Genomic DNA, 18662 nt, shown 5'->3' with positions numbered 1-18662 from the left:
CACTTTACAGCCATTGAAGTACTTTTGAAGTGTAAGATTATTAGGTTACTAAAAGTTACTAACCGGTGTACTAACTGTCAAAATCCAGCTATTAGAAACTAACAACTAACTAATTATCATAAACTAACATTTAGCTTTAGTTGAACCTTCTTTGTAGTATGGTAAAGTGGAAAAACTTAGGAAATAAGGCATTGTATGGACAAGATGTCAAGGCAGAGGGATTCTAGGAGATTATGATAAGTTTTAAAATGCTTACTTGCAGCAAAAGGATGAGACCTTGACAGCAGACAGTGAAAACAGCTTCTGCATAGATTTATCTCGTAGTGAGAAAGGCATCCTCAAAATGTAAAAGCATTGTGATAAAGTAGTCAACACAAAGGAACACAAAGGGGCACTACTTGCACAAATCCGAAAGGTTAGCAACCATCACAAATCAATCCTTGGTTGGTTAAGAAAGGTATCTTTTAATACTAGCCTAATCACTGATCGGGAGAGGGAGGGTTAACTGGAAAGCTGCCAGGATAAAAGAAGTCTCGTCTTTGCTACTGTACGGCAGAGAACAACAAGAGACAAGAGAGAGACCAACTAAGTGAAACTTGAAGACCAAAAGCTGCAAAAGAAAGAGTTAAGCGCTCTGCTGTCCAGTCTCTAATACGGGTAGTATCTGTGTTAGACTGTTAATTATTGCCTGAGCTTGTGACTATGGTTTATCTGAAAACTTAACAAACTTGTCCTTACCTTTATCTCAATAAAGTTGATTCATAATAAGCTTTGTGCTGCCAAGTCTATTCCCACTTTAGAAGGGGGTATAAAACACCCCTATCTTATCAAATCTTACAATCTGGCACCCCAGATGGCACTTGGCGCATTGTGCACACTTTTTGAGAGGAACGAAGGATCTCGAGTTCGCAAGACTGGCCAACAAGCGTCTTGGGAGGGAAAACCCTTTTGGGGAATGTGGAGACCTTAAAGGACCCACTAGTGATCCAAAGGCACTTATATGAGAATGTATAAAGAGCATAATAAAGTCATGTTGTCTAAAGATGTTAAACAGGTCTTCAAGCAGGAATACAAGGAAGTTATAGAGTTCATTCAAGATAAGATAGGCCAGAAAAAGTTAAAGATAGAGAAGGCAAAAATCCTTCTGGCTTACAGCACTCAGTGGATCCAAGAGCTACTCAGAAATATAAAGAGGTTGAGCGACTGAACCAGCGGGTTTGAGATTTGTAACTGTACCACAAGCGTACGATCGCACTGTTACAGCAGCAGCATGTCTCTAACCTGAATGATTCATAACAAGTTTTGTGCTGCCAAGTCTACTCCCACTCTGATCAACTGGGCCAAGGGGGTATAAAACACCCCTATCTTATCTTGTCACTGTTGTCGGAAATGCAGCAGCCAATTTGTGCATAGCAAACTCCCACAAACTGCAATGTGATAATGACCAGATAAGGTGTTTTGGTGATGTTGATTGAGGGATAAACTATCCCCGAATTCACTTACAACTGTACTTTCAAAATACCAACTATCTAGCCTTTGGCCCTTCATTCGTCACAACATTTCTGTAGCTATTGATTTGCTCAAGCGCACCCTCATCTTTACCTTTGATGCCCTAGCCCCCAATAAAAACATTACTCTCTCTCACCCTGGTCGTTCCCCTGGTATGGCCCTCATCTCCACTCCCTTAAGTCTAAGGGACACAGAATTGAAAGGATATGCCAGACAACTGGTTTAGTCATCCACCGCCAGATGTGGCTGGACCACATAAAGCACTATCGGGTCCTGTTCTCATCTGCTAAAACTGCTCACCATTCCAGGATCATCCTGGAATGCAAAGGTAACCCTCAGCACCTTTTCTCTACTGTAAGCCATCTTCTTAAGCCCCTCTTCCTGTCTCCTCCACCCTCACCTCCAACAGTAAGTGAGAGGAATTCGTGGACTTCTTTGTCACTAAGATCGAGACCATCTGATCAGCTGGGCCAAATTTCCTCTAAGTTCCCCTTTGCCCTAGCTCTGAACTCACATCTTTCTCTAGTTTTTCTCCTATTTCCCCTCATCCCTTCTACGAGCTCATTTTATCCATGAGGCCCACCTTCTGCTCCCTCGTACCTATTCCCAGTAAACTGCTGACCACCCAACCTCTCCTTCTGGTCCTCATATTAGTGGTTCTCTCTCTTCAGGTGTTGTTCCTCTCGCCTTTAAATCTGCCATCATCATCCTTCTCAAAAAAAGCCCTTGAGCCCAACATCCTTGTACAGTACTACCCCATCTCCAACCCCCCTTTCCTCTCCAAAGTCCTTGAACATGTTGTTGCCTCCCAAATCTGTGCTCATCTTTCCTGGAACTCCATTTTTGAATCCCTCCAAACAGGTTTCCACCCCTGCCACAGTACCGAAATGGCTCGTGCCAAAGTCACAAATGACATCCTGTGTGGCTGTGACAAAGGTAAACTATCTCTCCTTGTCCTTTTTGACCTGTCTGCAACCTTTGATATAGTTGACACACCATCCTCCTCCACTGCCTCTCCACTGTCGTCCAGCTGGGTGGGACTGCTGCCACCTGGTTCCATTCTTATTTATCTAATCATAGCCAGGATATCACTTGCAATGGCATCTCTATCTGCTCCCAGATCGTTACCTCTGGTGTTCCCCAAGTATCTGTTCTTGGACCCTTCCTATTTCTCATCTACATTCTGCCCCTTGGCGACATCATGTGAAAGCACAGCGTTAGTTTTCACATGTACACTGATGACACCGAGCTCTCCCTCACCACCATGCCTCTTGACTCCTCCACTATTGCTAAATTATCAGACTGCTTATCCAACATCCAGTATTGAATGAGCAGAAATTTCCTCCAATTGAATATTGGGAAGACTGAAGCATATTTTCCGTCTCTGCTCCAAACTCCATTCCCTAGCTACCAATTCCATCCCTCTCCCTGTCAACAGTCTGAGACTAAACCAGTCTGTTTACAACCTTGGTGTCATATTTGACTCCGAGATGAGCTTCCGACCATATATTTGCGTCATCACTAAGACTGCCTATGTCCAGCTCCATAACTTCGCCCGAATTCTCCCATCTCAGCTCATGTGCTGCTGAACCCTCATTCATGCTTTTGTTATCTCTAGGCTTGACTATTCCAATGCACTCCTGGATGGGCTTCACATTCTACCCTAAGTAAACTTGAGGTCATCCAAAACTCTGCTGGCCATGCCTTAACTCGCAACAAGTCCCTGACACCCATCACCCCTGTGCTCGCTGATCTACATTGGCTCCCGATCAAGCAAAGCCTTGATTTTAAGATTCTCATCCTTGTTTTCAAATCCTTCCTTGGCCTGGCCTCTCCCTATCTCTGTAAACTCCTCCAGCATCTCAACGCTCCAGGATAACTGCATTCATCTAATTCTGACCTCTTGAGTATCCCTGATTTTAATACTCCACCATTGGTGGCTATGCCTTCAGTTGCCTGGGACCTATGCTCTGGAATTCCATCACTAAACCTCTCCGTCTCTCTACCTCTCTGCCTTTAAGACACTCCTTAAAATCTACCTCATTGACCAAGCCTTTGGTAATCTGACCTAATATCTCCTTATGTGGTTCAGTGTCATATTTTGGGCTGGATTTTATGGGCCCCCCTGAGACAGGGTCAGAGGCAGGGGGTGGGGGGGCCCATAGATTCGCAGTGGGAATTAGGGGAATGGAGGGGCCGTCACTGCCCTGTCACCAAGCAATTTCACCATGGACTGAATAGGCTGATGATGGCCTTCCCGCCCAGAGGCCAACTGAGGCCTTTAAGTGGCCTATTAATCGCCACTTAAAGGGCTTTTCCCCCCGTCGCTGGGATTTAACCAGCGGCGGTGGGGGGGGGGGGGTCTCTGCCCTGCGGGGAGGACACTGGTTAAACAAGGCATCCTCCCTGCAGGCTTGGTGTGGGGGGGTGGGGGGTCCCTCCTATATGGGCAATCTGTGGCCCACAAAGGGCTCCAGCTGGGAAACAATGCACCTCCCAGAAGCCCCCTCCCCTGGACTTTACAACCACCCCCTACCACCACCTCACCCCACGTCACTGGGGACTGCTGGCCTGGCCCCGGCAACCCCACCTCACTTACCTGAGGTCCAGGGTTCCAGCACCAGGCCTAGGTCTGAGACGTCTGCAGTACCGGCAGTGGCCACCGTTCCCAGTGGCGCTGCTGATACTGTTGAGCTGCCGGCCCTGTGATTGGCCAGCAAATTTTGGAGGCGGGATCCCTGTCTCAAAGGATCGGAGATCCCGGCGCCGGAAACATCGCCTGCAGAAGAATAGAGGATCCCGCTGGGGGGGGTGGGGGGGGCTGCAAAAATGACGAGGTGGGGCTCCACCACCTTATCGGCCCAGCACCAGGAGCCCCGTCTCCTCTCCAAAATAGGAATATAGGAGCAGGAGTAGGCCATTCAGCCCATCGAGCCTGTCCCACCATTCAATATGATCATCCACTTCAATGCCTTTTTCGCATACTATCCCCATATCCCTTTGTGTCGTTGGTACTTAGAGATCTGTCAATCTCTACTTTAAACATACTCAATGACTGAGCTTCCACAGCCCTCTGGGGTAGCGAATTGCAAAGATTCACAACCCTCTGAGTAAAGAAATTCCTTCTCATCTCTGTCCTAAGTGGCTTCCCCCTTATTTTGAAATTGTGTTCCCTGGTTCTAGACTCCCCAACCAGAGAAACATCTTACCTGCATCTACCCTGTCTATCCCTTTAAGTATTTTGTAGGTTTCAATGAGATCACCTCTTATTCTTCGAAATGCTAGAGAATACAGGTCCAGTTCCCCAATCTGCAGGAACCATTCCAGAATCTGTAGAACTTTGGAAGATGATCACCAACGCATCCACTATCTCCACAGCTACCTCTTTCAACACTCTGGGATGTAGAATATCAGGTCCTGGGGACTTATTAACCTTCAGCCCCATTAATTTCTCTCATACAACCTTCTTAATAATACAAATTTCCTTCAATTGCTCATTCTGCCTAATCCCTTGGATCTCTAATTCTGGGAGATTTCTTGTATCTTCCTCAGTGAAGACAGACACAAAGTAATCATTTAGCTTCTCTGCCATTTCTCTATTCCCCATTATAAATTCTCCTGACTCTGCCTGTAATGGACCCACATTTGTCTTAGCCAAACATTTCCTTTTTACATACCTATAGAAACTTATACAGCCCATTTTTATGTTTTTTGCTAGTTTACATTCATATTCTATTCTCCCTTTCTTTATCAGTTTCCTGGTCTCCCTTTCTTTATCGGTTTCTTGGTCCTCATTTTCTGTATTGTAAAATCCTCCCAATCCTCAGGTTTACTACTATTTCTGGCAACTTTATAGGCCTTTTCTTTTAATCTTATACAATCCTTAATTTAATTTGTTATCCACGGTTGACTGCCTTTACTTCTGGGGTTTCTGTGCCTTGAAGGAATGTATAGTTGCTGTAAACTATGTAATATTTCTTTAAAGACTATCCATTGCCTATGTAGTCTCATACCTTTTAATGTATGTTCCCAATCCACCTCAGCCAATTTGGCCCTCATACCTTCATAATTTCCTTTGTTCAAATTTAACAACCTGGGTTCAGATTGAACTACCTCACTTACAAACATAATGTAAAATTCTATCATATTATGGTCACTCATCCCTAAAGGTTCTTTTACAACAAGATTATTAATTAGCCCTTTCTCATTACATAATACTAGATCTAAAATAGCCTGTGCTCCAGTCAGTTCCTCAACATACTGCTCTAGAAAACTAGCCCTTTTTTTTATAATGCTCCTGTGAAACAGCTTGGGATGTTTTAGTATGTTAAATGCACTATATGAATATAAGTTGGTGTTGAATAAATGGCTGGGACACCAAGGATAACTCCCTGCTCTTCTTTGAAATAGTGCCATGTGATCTTTCATGTCTATCTGAAAGGGTAAATAGGGCCTCAGTTTAATGTCTCATTTGAAAGATTCCCTCTGTACTGCACTGGAGCATCAGTCTAGATTTTTGTGCTCAAGTCTTTGGAATGGGATTTGAACCTATAACCTTCCAAGAGGGACGACTGCTACTAACTGAGCCACATTGACATGTTCGAGATGCACAAAAGGCCACGTTTCGAGGAAAGGAAAGAAATGAAGTAAGTTGCAGAGAACAGAAGGGGAGAGGTCATGAAGAGACTGAAACATAAGGTCAAGATTTTTAAAGGGCATTGCTCTGCGGACATGGGTTCGAATCCCACCATGGCAGAATGAATTTGAATTTAGTTAATAAATCTGGAATTAAAAGCTAGTCTAATGAGGGCCATGAAACCATTGTTGATAGTCATAAAAACCCATCTGGTTCACTAATGTCTTTTAGAGAAGGAAATTTGCTGTCCTTACCTTGTCTGGCCTACATGTGACACCAGACCCACAGCAATGTGGTTGATTCTTAATGCCCTCTGAGATGGCCTAGCAAGCCACTCAGTTGTATCAAACCGCTACAAAGTCAATAAGGACCACCCGGTATTGACCTAGGCACTGGAAACGACAACAGCAAACCCAGCTCTGTCAACCCTACAAAGTCCTCCTTACTAACACCTGAGGGCTTGTGCCAAAGTTGCGAGAGCTGTCCCACAGACTAGTCAAGCAGCAGCCTGACATAGACATACACACGGAATCATATCTTACAATGTCCCAGACACGACCATCACCATCGCTGGGTATGACCTGTCCCACCGGCAGGACAGACCCACCAGAAGTGGCAGCACAGTGGTATACAGTCGAGAGGGAGTTGCCCCGGGAGTCCTTAACATCGACTCTGAACTCCATGAATTTCTCATGGCATCAGGTCAAACATGGGCAAGGAAACCTCCTGCTGATTACCATCTACCCCGCCCCCTGAGCTGATGAATCAGTACTCCTCCATATTGAACAGCACTTGGAGGAAGTACTGAGGGTGACAAGGGAGCAATGTCCAAATGACCAATGTCCATCACCAAGAGTGACCGAGCTGGCCGAGTCCTAAAGGACATAACTGCTAGACTGGGTCTGCGGCAGGTGGTGAGGGAACCAACAAGAGGGAAAGTTATACGGCCTTGTCCTCACCAATCTGCTTGTTGCAGATGCATCTGTCCATGACAATATTGGTAAGAGTGAGCACCGCACAGTCCTTGTGGAGATGAAGTCCCGTCTTCACATAGAGGATACCCTCCATCATGTTGTGTGGCACTTCCACTGTGCTAAATGGGATAGACTTCGAACAGATCTAGCAATTCAAAACTGGGCATCCATGAGGCGCTGTGGGTCATCAGCAGCAGCAGAATTGTATTCAACCATAATCTGTAACCTCATGGCTTGGCATATCCCCCACTTCACCATTTCCATCAACACTGGTTCAATAAAGAGTGCAGGAGGGCATGCCAGGAGCAGCACCAGGCATACCTCAAAATGAGGTGTCAACCTGGTGAAGCTACAACCCAAAACTACTAAGCAGCATGTGATAGACAGAGCTAAGCAATCCCACAACCAACGGATCAGATCTAAGCTCAGCAGTCCTGCCACATCCAGTTGTGAATAGTGGTGGACAATTAAACAACTAACTGGAGGAGGTGACTCCACAAATATCCCCATTCTGAATGATGGAGGAGCCCAGCACATCATTGCAAAATATAAGGCTGAAGTATTTGCAACAATCTTCAACCAGAAGTGCCGACTGGATGATCCATCTTGGCCTCCTCCTGAAGTCCCCAGCATCACAGATGTCAGCCTTCAGCCAATTCGATTCATCCCACGTGATATCAAGAAACGACTGAAGGCATTGGATACTGCAAAGGCTGTGGGCCCTGACAACATTCCGGCAGTAGTACTGAAGACCTGTGCTCCAGAACTTGCCGTGCCCCTAGCCAAGCTGTTCCAGGACAGCTACAACACTGGCATCTACCCAGCAATGTGGAAAATTGCACAGATACACAAAAGCAGGACAAATTCAGCCAATTACCACCCCATCAGTCTACTCTCAATCATCGGTAAAGTGATGGAAGGTTTCGTAGATAGTGCTATCAAGTGGCACTTGCTTAGCAATAACCTGCTCAGTGATGTTCAGTTTGGGTTCTGCAGGGCCACTCAGCTCCTGACCTCATTCAACCTTGGTTCAAACATGGGCAAAAGAGCTGAACTCAAGAGGTGAGGTGAGAGTGCCTGCCCTTGACATCTCGGCAGCATTTGACCGAATATGGCAATCAAGGAGCCCTAGCAAAACTGGAGTCAATGGGAATCAGGGGGAAAACACTCTGCTGGCTGGAGTCATCCCTTGCACAAAGGAAGATGTCTGTGGTTGCTGGAGGTCCATCATCTCAGCTCCAGGACATCACTGCAGGAGTTCCTCAGGGTAGTATCCTAGGTCCAACCATCTTCAGCTGCTTCGTCAATGACTCTCCTTCAATCATACGGTCAGAAGTAGGAATGTTGCTGATGATTGCACAATGTTCAGCACCATTCGCAACTCCTCAGATACCGAAGCAGTCATGTAGAAATGCAACAAGACCTGGACAATATCCAGGCTTGGACTGATAAGTGGTGTAACATTCACGCCACACAACTGCCAGGCAATGACCATCTCCAACAAGAATCTAACCATCACCCCTTGACATTCAATGGCATTACGATTGCTGAATCCCCTACTATCGACATCCTGGGGGTTACCATTGACCAGAAACTGAACTGGAATAGCCATATAAATAATGCAGCTACAACAGCAGGTTCGAGGCTAGGAATCCTGCGGCGAGTAAGTCACCTCCTGACTCCCCAAAGCCTGTCCACCATCTATAAGGCACAAATCACGGGCATGATGCAATGCTTTCCACTGGCTTGGATCGGTGCAGATCCAACAACACTCAAGAAGCTCGACACCATTCAGGATAAAGCAGGCTGCTTGATTGGCACTCTATTCACAAACATTCACTCCCTCCACCACCGACGTACAATGGCAGCAGTGTGTACCATCTACAAGATGCACTGCAGCAATGCTCCAAGACTCCTTAGACAGCACTTTCCAACCTCACGACCTCCACCACCTAGAAGGACTAGGGCAGCAGTTGCATGGGAACACCACCACCTGCAAGTTTCCCTCCAAGTCACACACCATCTTGACTTGGAACTATATCGCCGTTCCTTTTCACTGTCACCGGGTCAAAATCCTGGAACTGCCTTCCAAACAGCTCTGTGGGTATTACTACCCTACATGGACTGCAGCGGTTCAAGAAGGTGGCTCACTACCACCTTCTCAAGGGCAATTAGGGATGGGCAATAAATGCTGGCATAGCCAGTGATGCCCACATCCCATGAATGAATTTAAAAAAAATTGGAGGCACTGGAGAACTGGGAGCCAGTGTAGGTCAGTGAACACAGGAGTTATGGGTGACCGGGAATTGGTACAGGATAGGATATGAGCTGCACAGTTTTTGATGAGCTGAAATTACAGACCATGAAGGATGGGAGAATAGCCAGGAGAGCTTTGGAATAGTTGAAGTTGGAAAGGCATGGAGAGGAATTTCAGCAGCAGATTTGCTAATGCAGGGCTTGTTACAGAGGTTGAAGTAGATGATCTTTGCGATGGAAATGATTGGGGTAAAACAGGCAACAGCAGATTGGCCACCAGTTATACACCTCACCAATTTTCCATTCCATTGAAGTTTGCTCATTCTGTGCCATTGCCAAAGTTGCATTTCACCCAGATATGCCAGTATCAAGTTTGAATAGGGCGTCAGGATTGTGAACATCGACGATTTTCATCATGTGTAAGGGTGGAAATTGTGGCTCATCCAAGTCTGGATATCGGACAAGCAATCTGACAACACAGGGGCAGCGAAGAAGTTGAGAGAAGTGGAAATGCAGAGCTATGTAGAGTTGGAAGTTGTGTATATATATATAAAATATATATATATCTTGAATTTGAAATCATACCTTGAGAATTTTAACAAAACAAATTACAGACTGTTATTAACATTGAACACTGAATTTTCAAACAAATTTACTAGCTGTACTATATCATCCAGTAAAAGTAATAGTCAGTTCCCAATGAAAATATATTGATTTTATGAATAATTTTGATAAAATAGACAGGTTTCTTAAACCCCAAGTCGATAAGTTTCACCACATGTTTCTTGATAAAGCCATTTATCTGTTTTATAATTTGATTTATATATATTTGTTACCATTCACCATTTCACACCATGAAGATATTTTCCAGGCAGCAGCAGTAATAATCAAGTTTATTAACTTGATTTAATTAATTAATATCTCTTATTGCTTGCACTTAAACAATCTCATTATTACATTCTCCCCGACAGTAATTGCATCCACCCATAAGATAACATCAAATTAAACTCTTTACATTAAAAGGATACAGGCTTCTTCAGTGTATGGAACCGTGCTGGTGGTTCCTCCTACCACATAACTGTAAAAGGAAACTTCCAGTGTGTAGCAGTAAGAGGTGTCATCCAATAGACCACCAAGGAAGCGACGCCCTGTGCCTGCCTTCACAGCATCTCGGTTAAAGCAAGTACTAGACTAAAAATGAAACAGTTGAAAATTAAGAATTTAAAAACAAATCAATACAAATAATGTTATCAATGTAACAGTTGTATTGCACAGAACTACGATGCCAAACAATTCCACGTTGTTAAGAAATCAATGAAAATTGAATCACGCTCTCTTGTAATGACAATTTCCCAGTTGCATAATTCCCTTCGCGATACTTTTTAAAGACAAAATTGGAAAATACTGTGGGGCCTAAGTTCGATAGCCGCTGAAACCAGCCGCAGGGATTGAAATGCGCGATTCACTGGCTCCTGTTGCGTGCAATGCAGACAGCATGCCAACTTCATGCTGCCTTCATTTTCAATGAGTTCAGCATCCAGCCAATCCATGTTATTAATTGGCTGGAAGCTTGAGCAGGGGGCCAATATTGTAAGCGGTAGCACTGCTTATCGCTAGCCTGCATCTCGTAAAGGGGAGGTGCATTGTGGCTGGAGCAGGTGCTGGCAGTCGTGCAGGAAGTGAATCTGACCTGTGAACCACTGAATAATGGAACAATCTGGGAGAGAGCGGGCTCCAAGGTTTTCGGACACTGCACTGGAGGTTTTGGTGGAGGAGGTGATTAAGTAGGAGAGTTGTCCTGTATCAGTAAGGAGGTGCTCCAGACACATGTTGAGGAGGCAGCGGGATCAGATAGCCGAGGAGGTCAATGTAAGCAGTCAGCCCCGAGGACCTGGATGCAGTGCTGCAAGAAGTTCAATAACCTCACATGAGTGGTCAAGGACAGTGAATACATCTTCAAATGCCACCAACTGCACCACGAGTCTCAGACACTCACCAATTCAGCGCACCCCTATCACTCAACTCACCAACAATTTCTATCAATCAGGACTCATATGCTCCACTGTGCCCTCACACACTTTGCACTTCTGCAAACCTTACACCCACATCTCACTGCTTGCACCGACTGCCAGCTACTCAACCATGGCAGGCACGTCACCCAAACACCTTGCGCCATACTCAGTGATACACTTTCCCCTCTCTTGCAGGTCAAAGTGGCACAAATTAGGAGGCAGCAGGCGCTAACCAGCGGAGGTGGGGGGATGGGGGACAGACAGGTGTATCTGCATATCCTGAGCCCCATGGAGGAGACGGTGCGGACTATTATTGCAATTCCCACTGATGAGGTGGAGGTGTTTAAACTGTCAAAGATAATGGTTTCTTAACACCAAATCTTCCTATTCACATCCCAGCTCCCCCTTATCCTACACTTTCTTCAGATTTGAAGCTGCTGAACCTGTTGCGGGTCCTGGTGGCGAACCCGGAAATGTGCGTCACTCCCGTGAGTCATGTGGGCGGCTGGCCCACCGTGATCACGCAGCAGACAGCCACTTTACATAATGGAGTGGCAGGGCCCGGCCAATCACATGGCGGGGACAGGATGCGCAAGATGCCAAATACGGTGACGGATGACTCTGGAGCAGGTGCTGGAGCCAAATTTAAAGTCCTGCTCGGCCTGCTTGCATTGCTGCCTTGGACTGATTTGCTGCTTGCTATTCATTGCTGATACTGGTGTTGCAGTGACTCCTAGACCCCCACCACACTGAGAAGGACCCCACAGGATGGCAGAGGCAAGACACATGGTGGCCCCACAGTTTAGCAACACCTTCCTTGAGATGCTCCTCCAGGCTGCAGGGGAAAGGTGGGGTGTTGGGGGTGGGGGGGGGTCCTCTTTTCCAGCAAGAAGAGGTCCTACTACCTGACCAAGTAAGCCTGGACAGTGATCGCAGAGGAGGTCAGCAGCCGTGGGGCCACCTCTGGACATGGGTACAGTGTCGCAAAAGGGTCAACGGCCTCCTTCGTTCTGCCAAGGTGACTGCTCCATAACTCTCCCCTTTTTAGGGATTGTAAGTGGCCATGCAGGAGGAAGCAGGATATGGGGAGGGAGGAACTATAGCTGCGCTGGCAGAGGGGTTTAGGCATCACCTCTTCCTGACAGATGCATGACTGCATCTTGGCCACCGGCCACCATCTTTCACAGCTCACCCCATGAACTCCCCTGGGAGCGATCGGGAGCTTGAGCTATATGTGATACCCCAATAGGAGACAAGGGGCTGCCACTAGCAGAACTGTCATGTTGATCTGTCTGCGAAGTATGACTTACTCTCTTTTCCCACTTGCAGGACAAGAAGGCCAATAATAGCAGGGAGACATCATGGACTGGCGGAGGCATCCCAGATCTTTAGCCTCTCTCCACAGCTGAGGAAGAGGCACTAGAATTAGCGAGGACCCAGGGCGGCCATTCCATATCCGATGGAGAGTGGAATCTCTGCGCAAGAGAGTGAGATTTGTCTTCCATTGACATACAGTTTACCTCTAGTGACCCACATCACACATGGTTGGCATGACATATTCTGCACATCCTAACCCACGCATGTTTGTGTTCTTTCATGCAGGTCAGCTTCCACAGGAGACTCAACCAGAAGGGGGACAGCTGTCAACTTCTGAAGAAGAACCGCAATCAGAGGAAGCATCGTCCCATGACTCTCCTGCACCCTCTACCAGTGCAAATACTTTCACCTTGGTGGGTTTCCACTTGGCTGTAGAATCAGGGTCACAAGCTGGTGAGAGCACTGCACACGTGCCTGAGCAGCTGGATGAGGCTGAGACAGCCGAGGCTTCTGACAGTTGGAGGACTGTGGGTGCCCAGGAGGTGACAGACTATATGCATTGAGGTGAGTTTTTATGGTTTTTACTCTGAGTGGCCATCATGGTGGTTGGAAGCGAGTAAGTATGAGATTGTCTCTTGCCTCCTTGGCCCATTACTGAATCTGCCTGGCCTCTGGTGCAAGGGCTTCAACATCCAGTGCTGCTTGCTCATCTCCCTCCTCCTCGTCTTCCTTAATGGTGAAGTAGTGTAGTTCAATCATGCCTTTGTCATGCAAGGCATCCCCCCTCTGCAGTACTAGATTGTGCACAGACCACAATGATACATGAATCCCTCACTGGGGAATACTGCAGGGCTCCATTGGATCGACCTAGACAATGGAATCTCATCTTCAGCAGCCCAATGGCCTGCTCAATGGTCACCTGGGTGGAGCTGTAGCAAGTGTTGAAACTCTCCTCTGCTGCAATGCGAGGCTTCATCACAGATATCAGTAGCCATGTCTTCAATGGGAGCCTTTGTCCCTGAGAATCCATCCCTGAAGGCGAGCGGGGTGGGGGGAGGGAGGGGGTGCCTGAAAGCTGCAGCATCTGGGACTGTCGAAGTATGTAGGAGTCATGGCTGCTTCCCGGGAAACAGGCACACACCTGCAGGAAACGCTTTTGGTGGTCGTAGACCAGTTGCACATTGATGGAATGGAAGCCCTTCCTGTTGATGAAGGTGGCTGGCTAATCCGTTGGAGCCTTGATGACCACATGTATACAAACTATCACACCTTGCACCCAGGGGAATCCAGTGATGGCCCCGAATCCGATGGCCCTGTCGGCCCTGACTGTCAGGGTCTGTCTGGTAGCGCACATAGTCATCGGACCCTCTTGAACAGCGTATTCGTCATCTCCTTGATGCAGTGGTGGGCTGCTGCCTGGGAGACCCCACACATGTCCCCGGTGAATCCTCGGAATGATCCAAACACATAAAAGTTTAATGCCACTGTGATCTTCAAGGCCACTAGCATAGAGTGACCCCCAAATCCCATAGGTCTCAGCTTGTCCTGCAGCAAGGTGCATAAGTTGGTGACGCCCTCCCTGGCGAGACATAGTCTTCGTTGACAATGTCGCTTGGACATTTGGAGGTAGCTGATTCGAGTCTGGTACACTCTCTGGCGCAAGTGGCCTCTTCTTGGCATTGCTGGCTGCTGCTGCTCTTGTCATGGAGCTTCATGGGTAGGCACAGCTGCCTCCTGGATCTGTCTCCGTTGGAGGCACCGCATCATGCCACAGGGGTCCAAAAAGACAGGGTGTAAGATACTCATGCCAGGTGATCAGTAGGCCTCCAGAGTGCTGTCGATGCAGAGATGACCCTGCCTTGCAGTTGTGCTTTTGCTACTTCTCCTGCCAGACTCCCTGATGACCCTCAGTGCCCACCCTTGCTAATAGCCAACCCTCTCATCCAACAATATGGGCAACCGACCATCTCATCCAACAGTTTGGACACCCGATACAGCCACCCAAAACCAAGCTCCCCCTTGCAGACCACCAGAGACCCTGCTCAGCCAGAACTGAGATCACAACCCCCCTCTTGCAGACCACCCGACACCACAACCCCCCCTCCCCCCCTTGCAGACCACCCAAGATCACGACCGCCCCTTGCAGAGCACACAGAACTGTAGGCCAACAATGGCCTCCGCTCCTTCCTCTTCTTCTATGCAGTGCTGGTCATGGCTGCCTACCTAGCTTTCAACGGCCAGGAATCCGAAGGCACGTGAGGGCCGCCTGTCATCCACTTAATTCCAAGCCCCCCAGTGAATCACGATAAATAAATAAATAAAAACTAAAAATAAGTATGCTAATGTATTAAACTAAGTATTCAGCAATTTAAATTGCATTCCCATCGTGTCAGGGCAACGATGCCACCTTGGTGCTTTCCCACTGCTGACTAAATCTGGAACCAATGTCACAACGTCAGATATCCGGGTAGACGCGTCCAACGCGATTCTCTGGCCCTCCTCGACACCATTCCCGCTCCAAATGGCCACATTAGATTCATCCTGTGTAAGCATGCATCTCTTACTTGATCACTCCTCCCCCCACCATGACCTTATCCTTGTGTCTTTCTCCTTCCAGATACCCAACAACTGCAACCTGGCCAGACAGTGAAAGAACAACAAGAAGACAATGGTGTAGAAGATGCACCATCACTCAATTTCACACTTTCATAGCCATAGGCAGGAGGCTGCAACTTTACATGGTGAGACACCGGACACAAGTGGCCTGTAACCAGAGCTGGGGGCAAGGATAGTGCAGGTGCAGCTCGCAGGAGAGTGAGATTGCACAGGAGTTCTGTTGCAGAGGACTCAGATGAGCACTTTGAAGGGGCAGACTACAGAAGAACAATGATGGGTATGCACAATAAAATGCTTGATGCATTGGGAAGCCTGCCAGAAAGACTGCCGTCAATGAAGGAACATGTAGTCCAGCATCAACTTGGCACAAGGCTTTGCGCAGAGCTTTGAGCCCATACTCTCCAGTGGGAACGTGGTGGCTAACTCCATGAGAACACTTGTGGTCCTATCCATGATGCAGTGTCTGATGACCGGTGTCTCAGCTTCCAATGCAATACAAGCTGAAGCAACCCAATGTCTAGGTGCTGCAGTGGAAGTTCAGACTGAAGTCATGCAAAGTCAACTTTTAGACATGCAAGTTGAGACTGCTTTCATGCAAGCTCAGCTTGCTGCCACACAACCTCAGGCTGCAACCATGTTTGCTGTGGATTACAGTGTGCAAAGGGGCTTGCAGGATCTCACAGCAGTCCAGCAATCTGTCCTCCAACAGATTACTAGGATAGCTGAGGCACCATCCTGGCTCGATGGAGCACCAAATCTGCTGTCCTCTCTTAGGAGGATATCATTCGTTCACCCACTCCGCCAGAGGCCTTGTTATCGCCAACCAGCCCAGAATGCTGCCACCCATGGTGAGATGATGCTGTACACAACTGGGTCTTCTAGGATCACAGGCTGAGTAAATTGGAGTTTAGAATAAGAGGTGATCTCATCGAAACATTCTAGATTCTGAAGAGGTAGACACTGAGAGGTTGGGCCGGATTTTATTCCAGCGACTGAGGTCTCGGCAGTAAGCTGGAAGTCGGGGGCAGAACCCGCCTCGGCCCTCTGTGGATCCACGTTGCTATCACACAGTGGGCAGCCAATTAACTGCCCAGTATCAGGGACACCGTCCTTTTAATGGATGAGCTCCCACCTCCAGAGATGTCGGCCAATTGGAAGGCCGGCAGCTCTGCAGTACCAGCAGCGCTACTGGAAGCAGTGGCCACTGCTGGTACTGCAGGAGGCTCTGCAGGACCAAAGATGTCAGGTGACCCCAGGACAGATGAGTAGGGTCAAAGTCACCGGGCTAAGTCAGGCAGGCCCCAGCGACGGGGTGGGAGGGTGTTGATGAGGGCTTGGGGGGGGTTCTACCAAGGGGGCAGTGATTGCCACTGGGGGGCCCTCTAGGGGCCTTGGATTCCTCCCAAAGGAGGGAACCCCAACCCTGCTAGGAGGCTACCAGGATTTACTTGGTGATGTCTCCCCATGGCGGTGGGTCCCTCTGCTTTCTACAAAATTGAGATAGAGGCAGGAAGAGGCCCTTAAGTGCCCATTAGTTGGCCACTTAAGGGCCTCAATTGGTCTGGGGCGGGAAGGCTGTCCTCGGCCTTCCCCACCCCAATCTAAACAACAGGGGGCCCAGGCAACATCAGTAATGGCACGCCCTGCCATTTTATTTGCCCTGCTACCTCAATGCCCGTCTCCAACAGCAGAACAAAATTCTGCCCATTGTTTCCCCTGGCTGGGGAATCTAGAAAACGGGGCACAGCCTCAGGATAAGGGCCGATCATTTAGGACTAAGCTGAGAAGATATTTCTTCACTCAGAGGGTTTTGAATCTTTGGAATTGTCCATCCCAGAGCGTTGTGGATGCTCCATCATTGAATATATTTAAAGCTGAGATAGATAGATTTCTGGTCTATCAGAGAATCAGGGATACAAAAACAAGAAATGCTGGAATCACTCAGCAGGTCTGGCAGCATCTGTGGAAAGAGAAGCAGAGTTAACGTTTCGGGTCAGTGACCCTTCTTCGGAGTTCCGAAGAAGGGTCACTGACCCGAAACGTTAACTCTGCTTCTCTTTCCACAGATGCTGCCAGACCTGCTGAGTGATTCCAGCATTTCTTGTTTTTGTTTCAGATTTCCAGCATCCGCAGTATTTTGCTTTTATTTTAGAGAATCAGGGATATTGGGAGTGAGCAGAAAACTGGAGTTGACGAAGAAGATCAGCCATGATCATATTGAATGGCAAAGCAGACTTGAGGGGCCATAGGGCCTACTCACGCTCCTATTTCTTATGTTCTTAAGACAGGCATTAAAGGAATGCACAAGAGTGACTGGTCGACTTTTGTGTACAATATGGAATTATCTGATTTATAAATTTGGTTTGAAATTCTTATGTTGTGGTGGCTTTTATTTTTGTATTGTGACTGAGCAGATGCTATGATGATCAATATCAAAGGGGAGGTAAGATGTGGGACTGTTGGTGAATGGGGAATTTGGGTTGCAGTTACTGGTATTGCAGTCAGCTGAGTTCTCCATGGAGAGTCTGACCAGAAAGGGGCTGTCTTGATTGCCTCCTCTCTTGCCTGTTCTTCCTCCTTCTCATGCTCTCATGCTCCTAAGCTGCTCTCCGTATAGTTGGTGGGAAGGACTGTTCCACATGATGCCATGATTGTGCAGACCACCACAAGTCTTGACACCCACTCTGCCGAGTACTGCAGGGCGGTCCAGGCAGCAGAGGCATTGTTTCAGCATGTCAATCGTCTGCTCTATCACATTTCATGTGGCAGCAAGACTTTCATTGCATGCATGCTGCACATGTCAACAGCCAAGTGGCTAATCTTTGTCACCTTTTGGTTTGCTGTGGCAGATCAAATGCAGCTCCTGCAGAATAAAGGTATCATGACCTGCATGATTCTCTGCCTCTGGTCATACACCAGCTAAACGTTGAGGGTGTGGAATCCCTTTTGGTTTAGGTACAGGGAAGAGTTGATATGTAGTGGCCATAAAGCGATGTGCGTGAGTCAATAGCACCCTGCATGATGGGGAATCCTGCAATCCGAGCAAAGCAACGTGCTTGCTCTGCCTGCTTATTCTGGCAAGAGAATGAAATGTAAGTTAGCTCTCAATGAAGAGAGGGTGTCATTAATCTCCCTTATGTAACAGTGTATGGCAAGTTGCGAGGTGTTGCAAATATCTCCAACTCCAGCCTGGAAGGAGCCTGACGCATAAAAGTTCACAGCCACTGGAAATGCAGTTCTTGTCCTGTTCTGAGGTTGATGTTGTGGCTGCAGCATGAGGCAGATTTCAGATAGTACATCTTTATTCAAGCATAGACATAGCATACATTGCTCCTCGTTGAA

At 47.5% G+C, this 18662-nt stretch overlaps 1 protein-coding gene across 2 annotated transcripts in view; it reads right to left on the bottom strand.

Moving 5' to 3' along the window:
• Positions 1-18662, bottom strand: part of agbl4 (AGBL carboxypeptidase 4) — a 1307642-nt gene that overhangs the window by 149488 nt on the left and 1139492 nt on the right. For both annotated transcript variants that reach the window (XM_068036420.1, XM_068036421.1), the window contains exon 11: positions 10404-10566. In XM_068036420.1, coding sequence (XP_067892521.1) covers positions 10404-10566 — 163 coding nt within the window. The remainder of the gene's footprint in view (positions 1-10403; positions 10567-18662) is intronic.

Source organism: Heterodontus francisci, chromosome 8, assembly GCF_036365525.1.
Source record: "Heterodontus francisci isolate sHetFra1 chromosome 8, sHetFra1.hap1, whole genome shotgun sequence".
NCBI classification, from domain to species: Eukaryota; Metazoa; Chordata; class Chondrichthyes; order Heterodontiformes; family Heterodontidae; genus Heterodontus; species Heterodontus francisci.
This window is presented reverse-complemented; position numbering and strand designations above follow the sequence as displayed.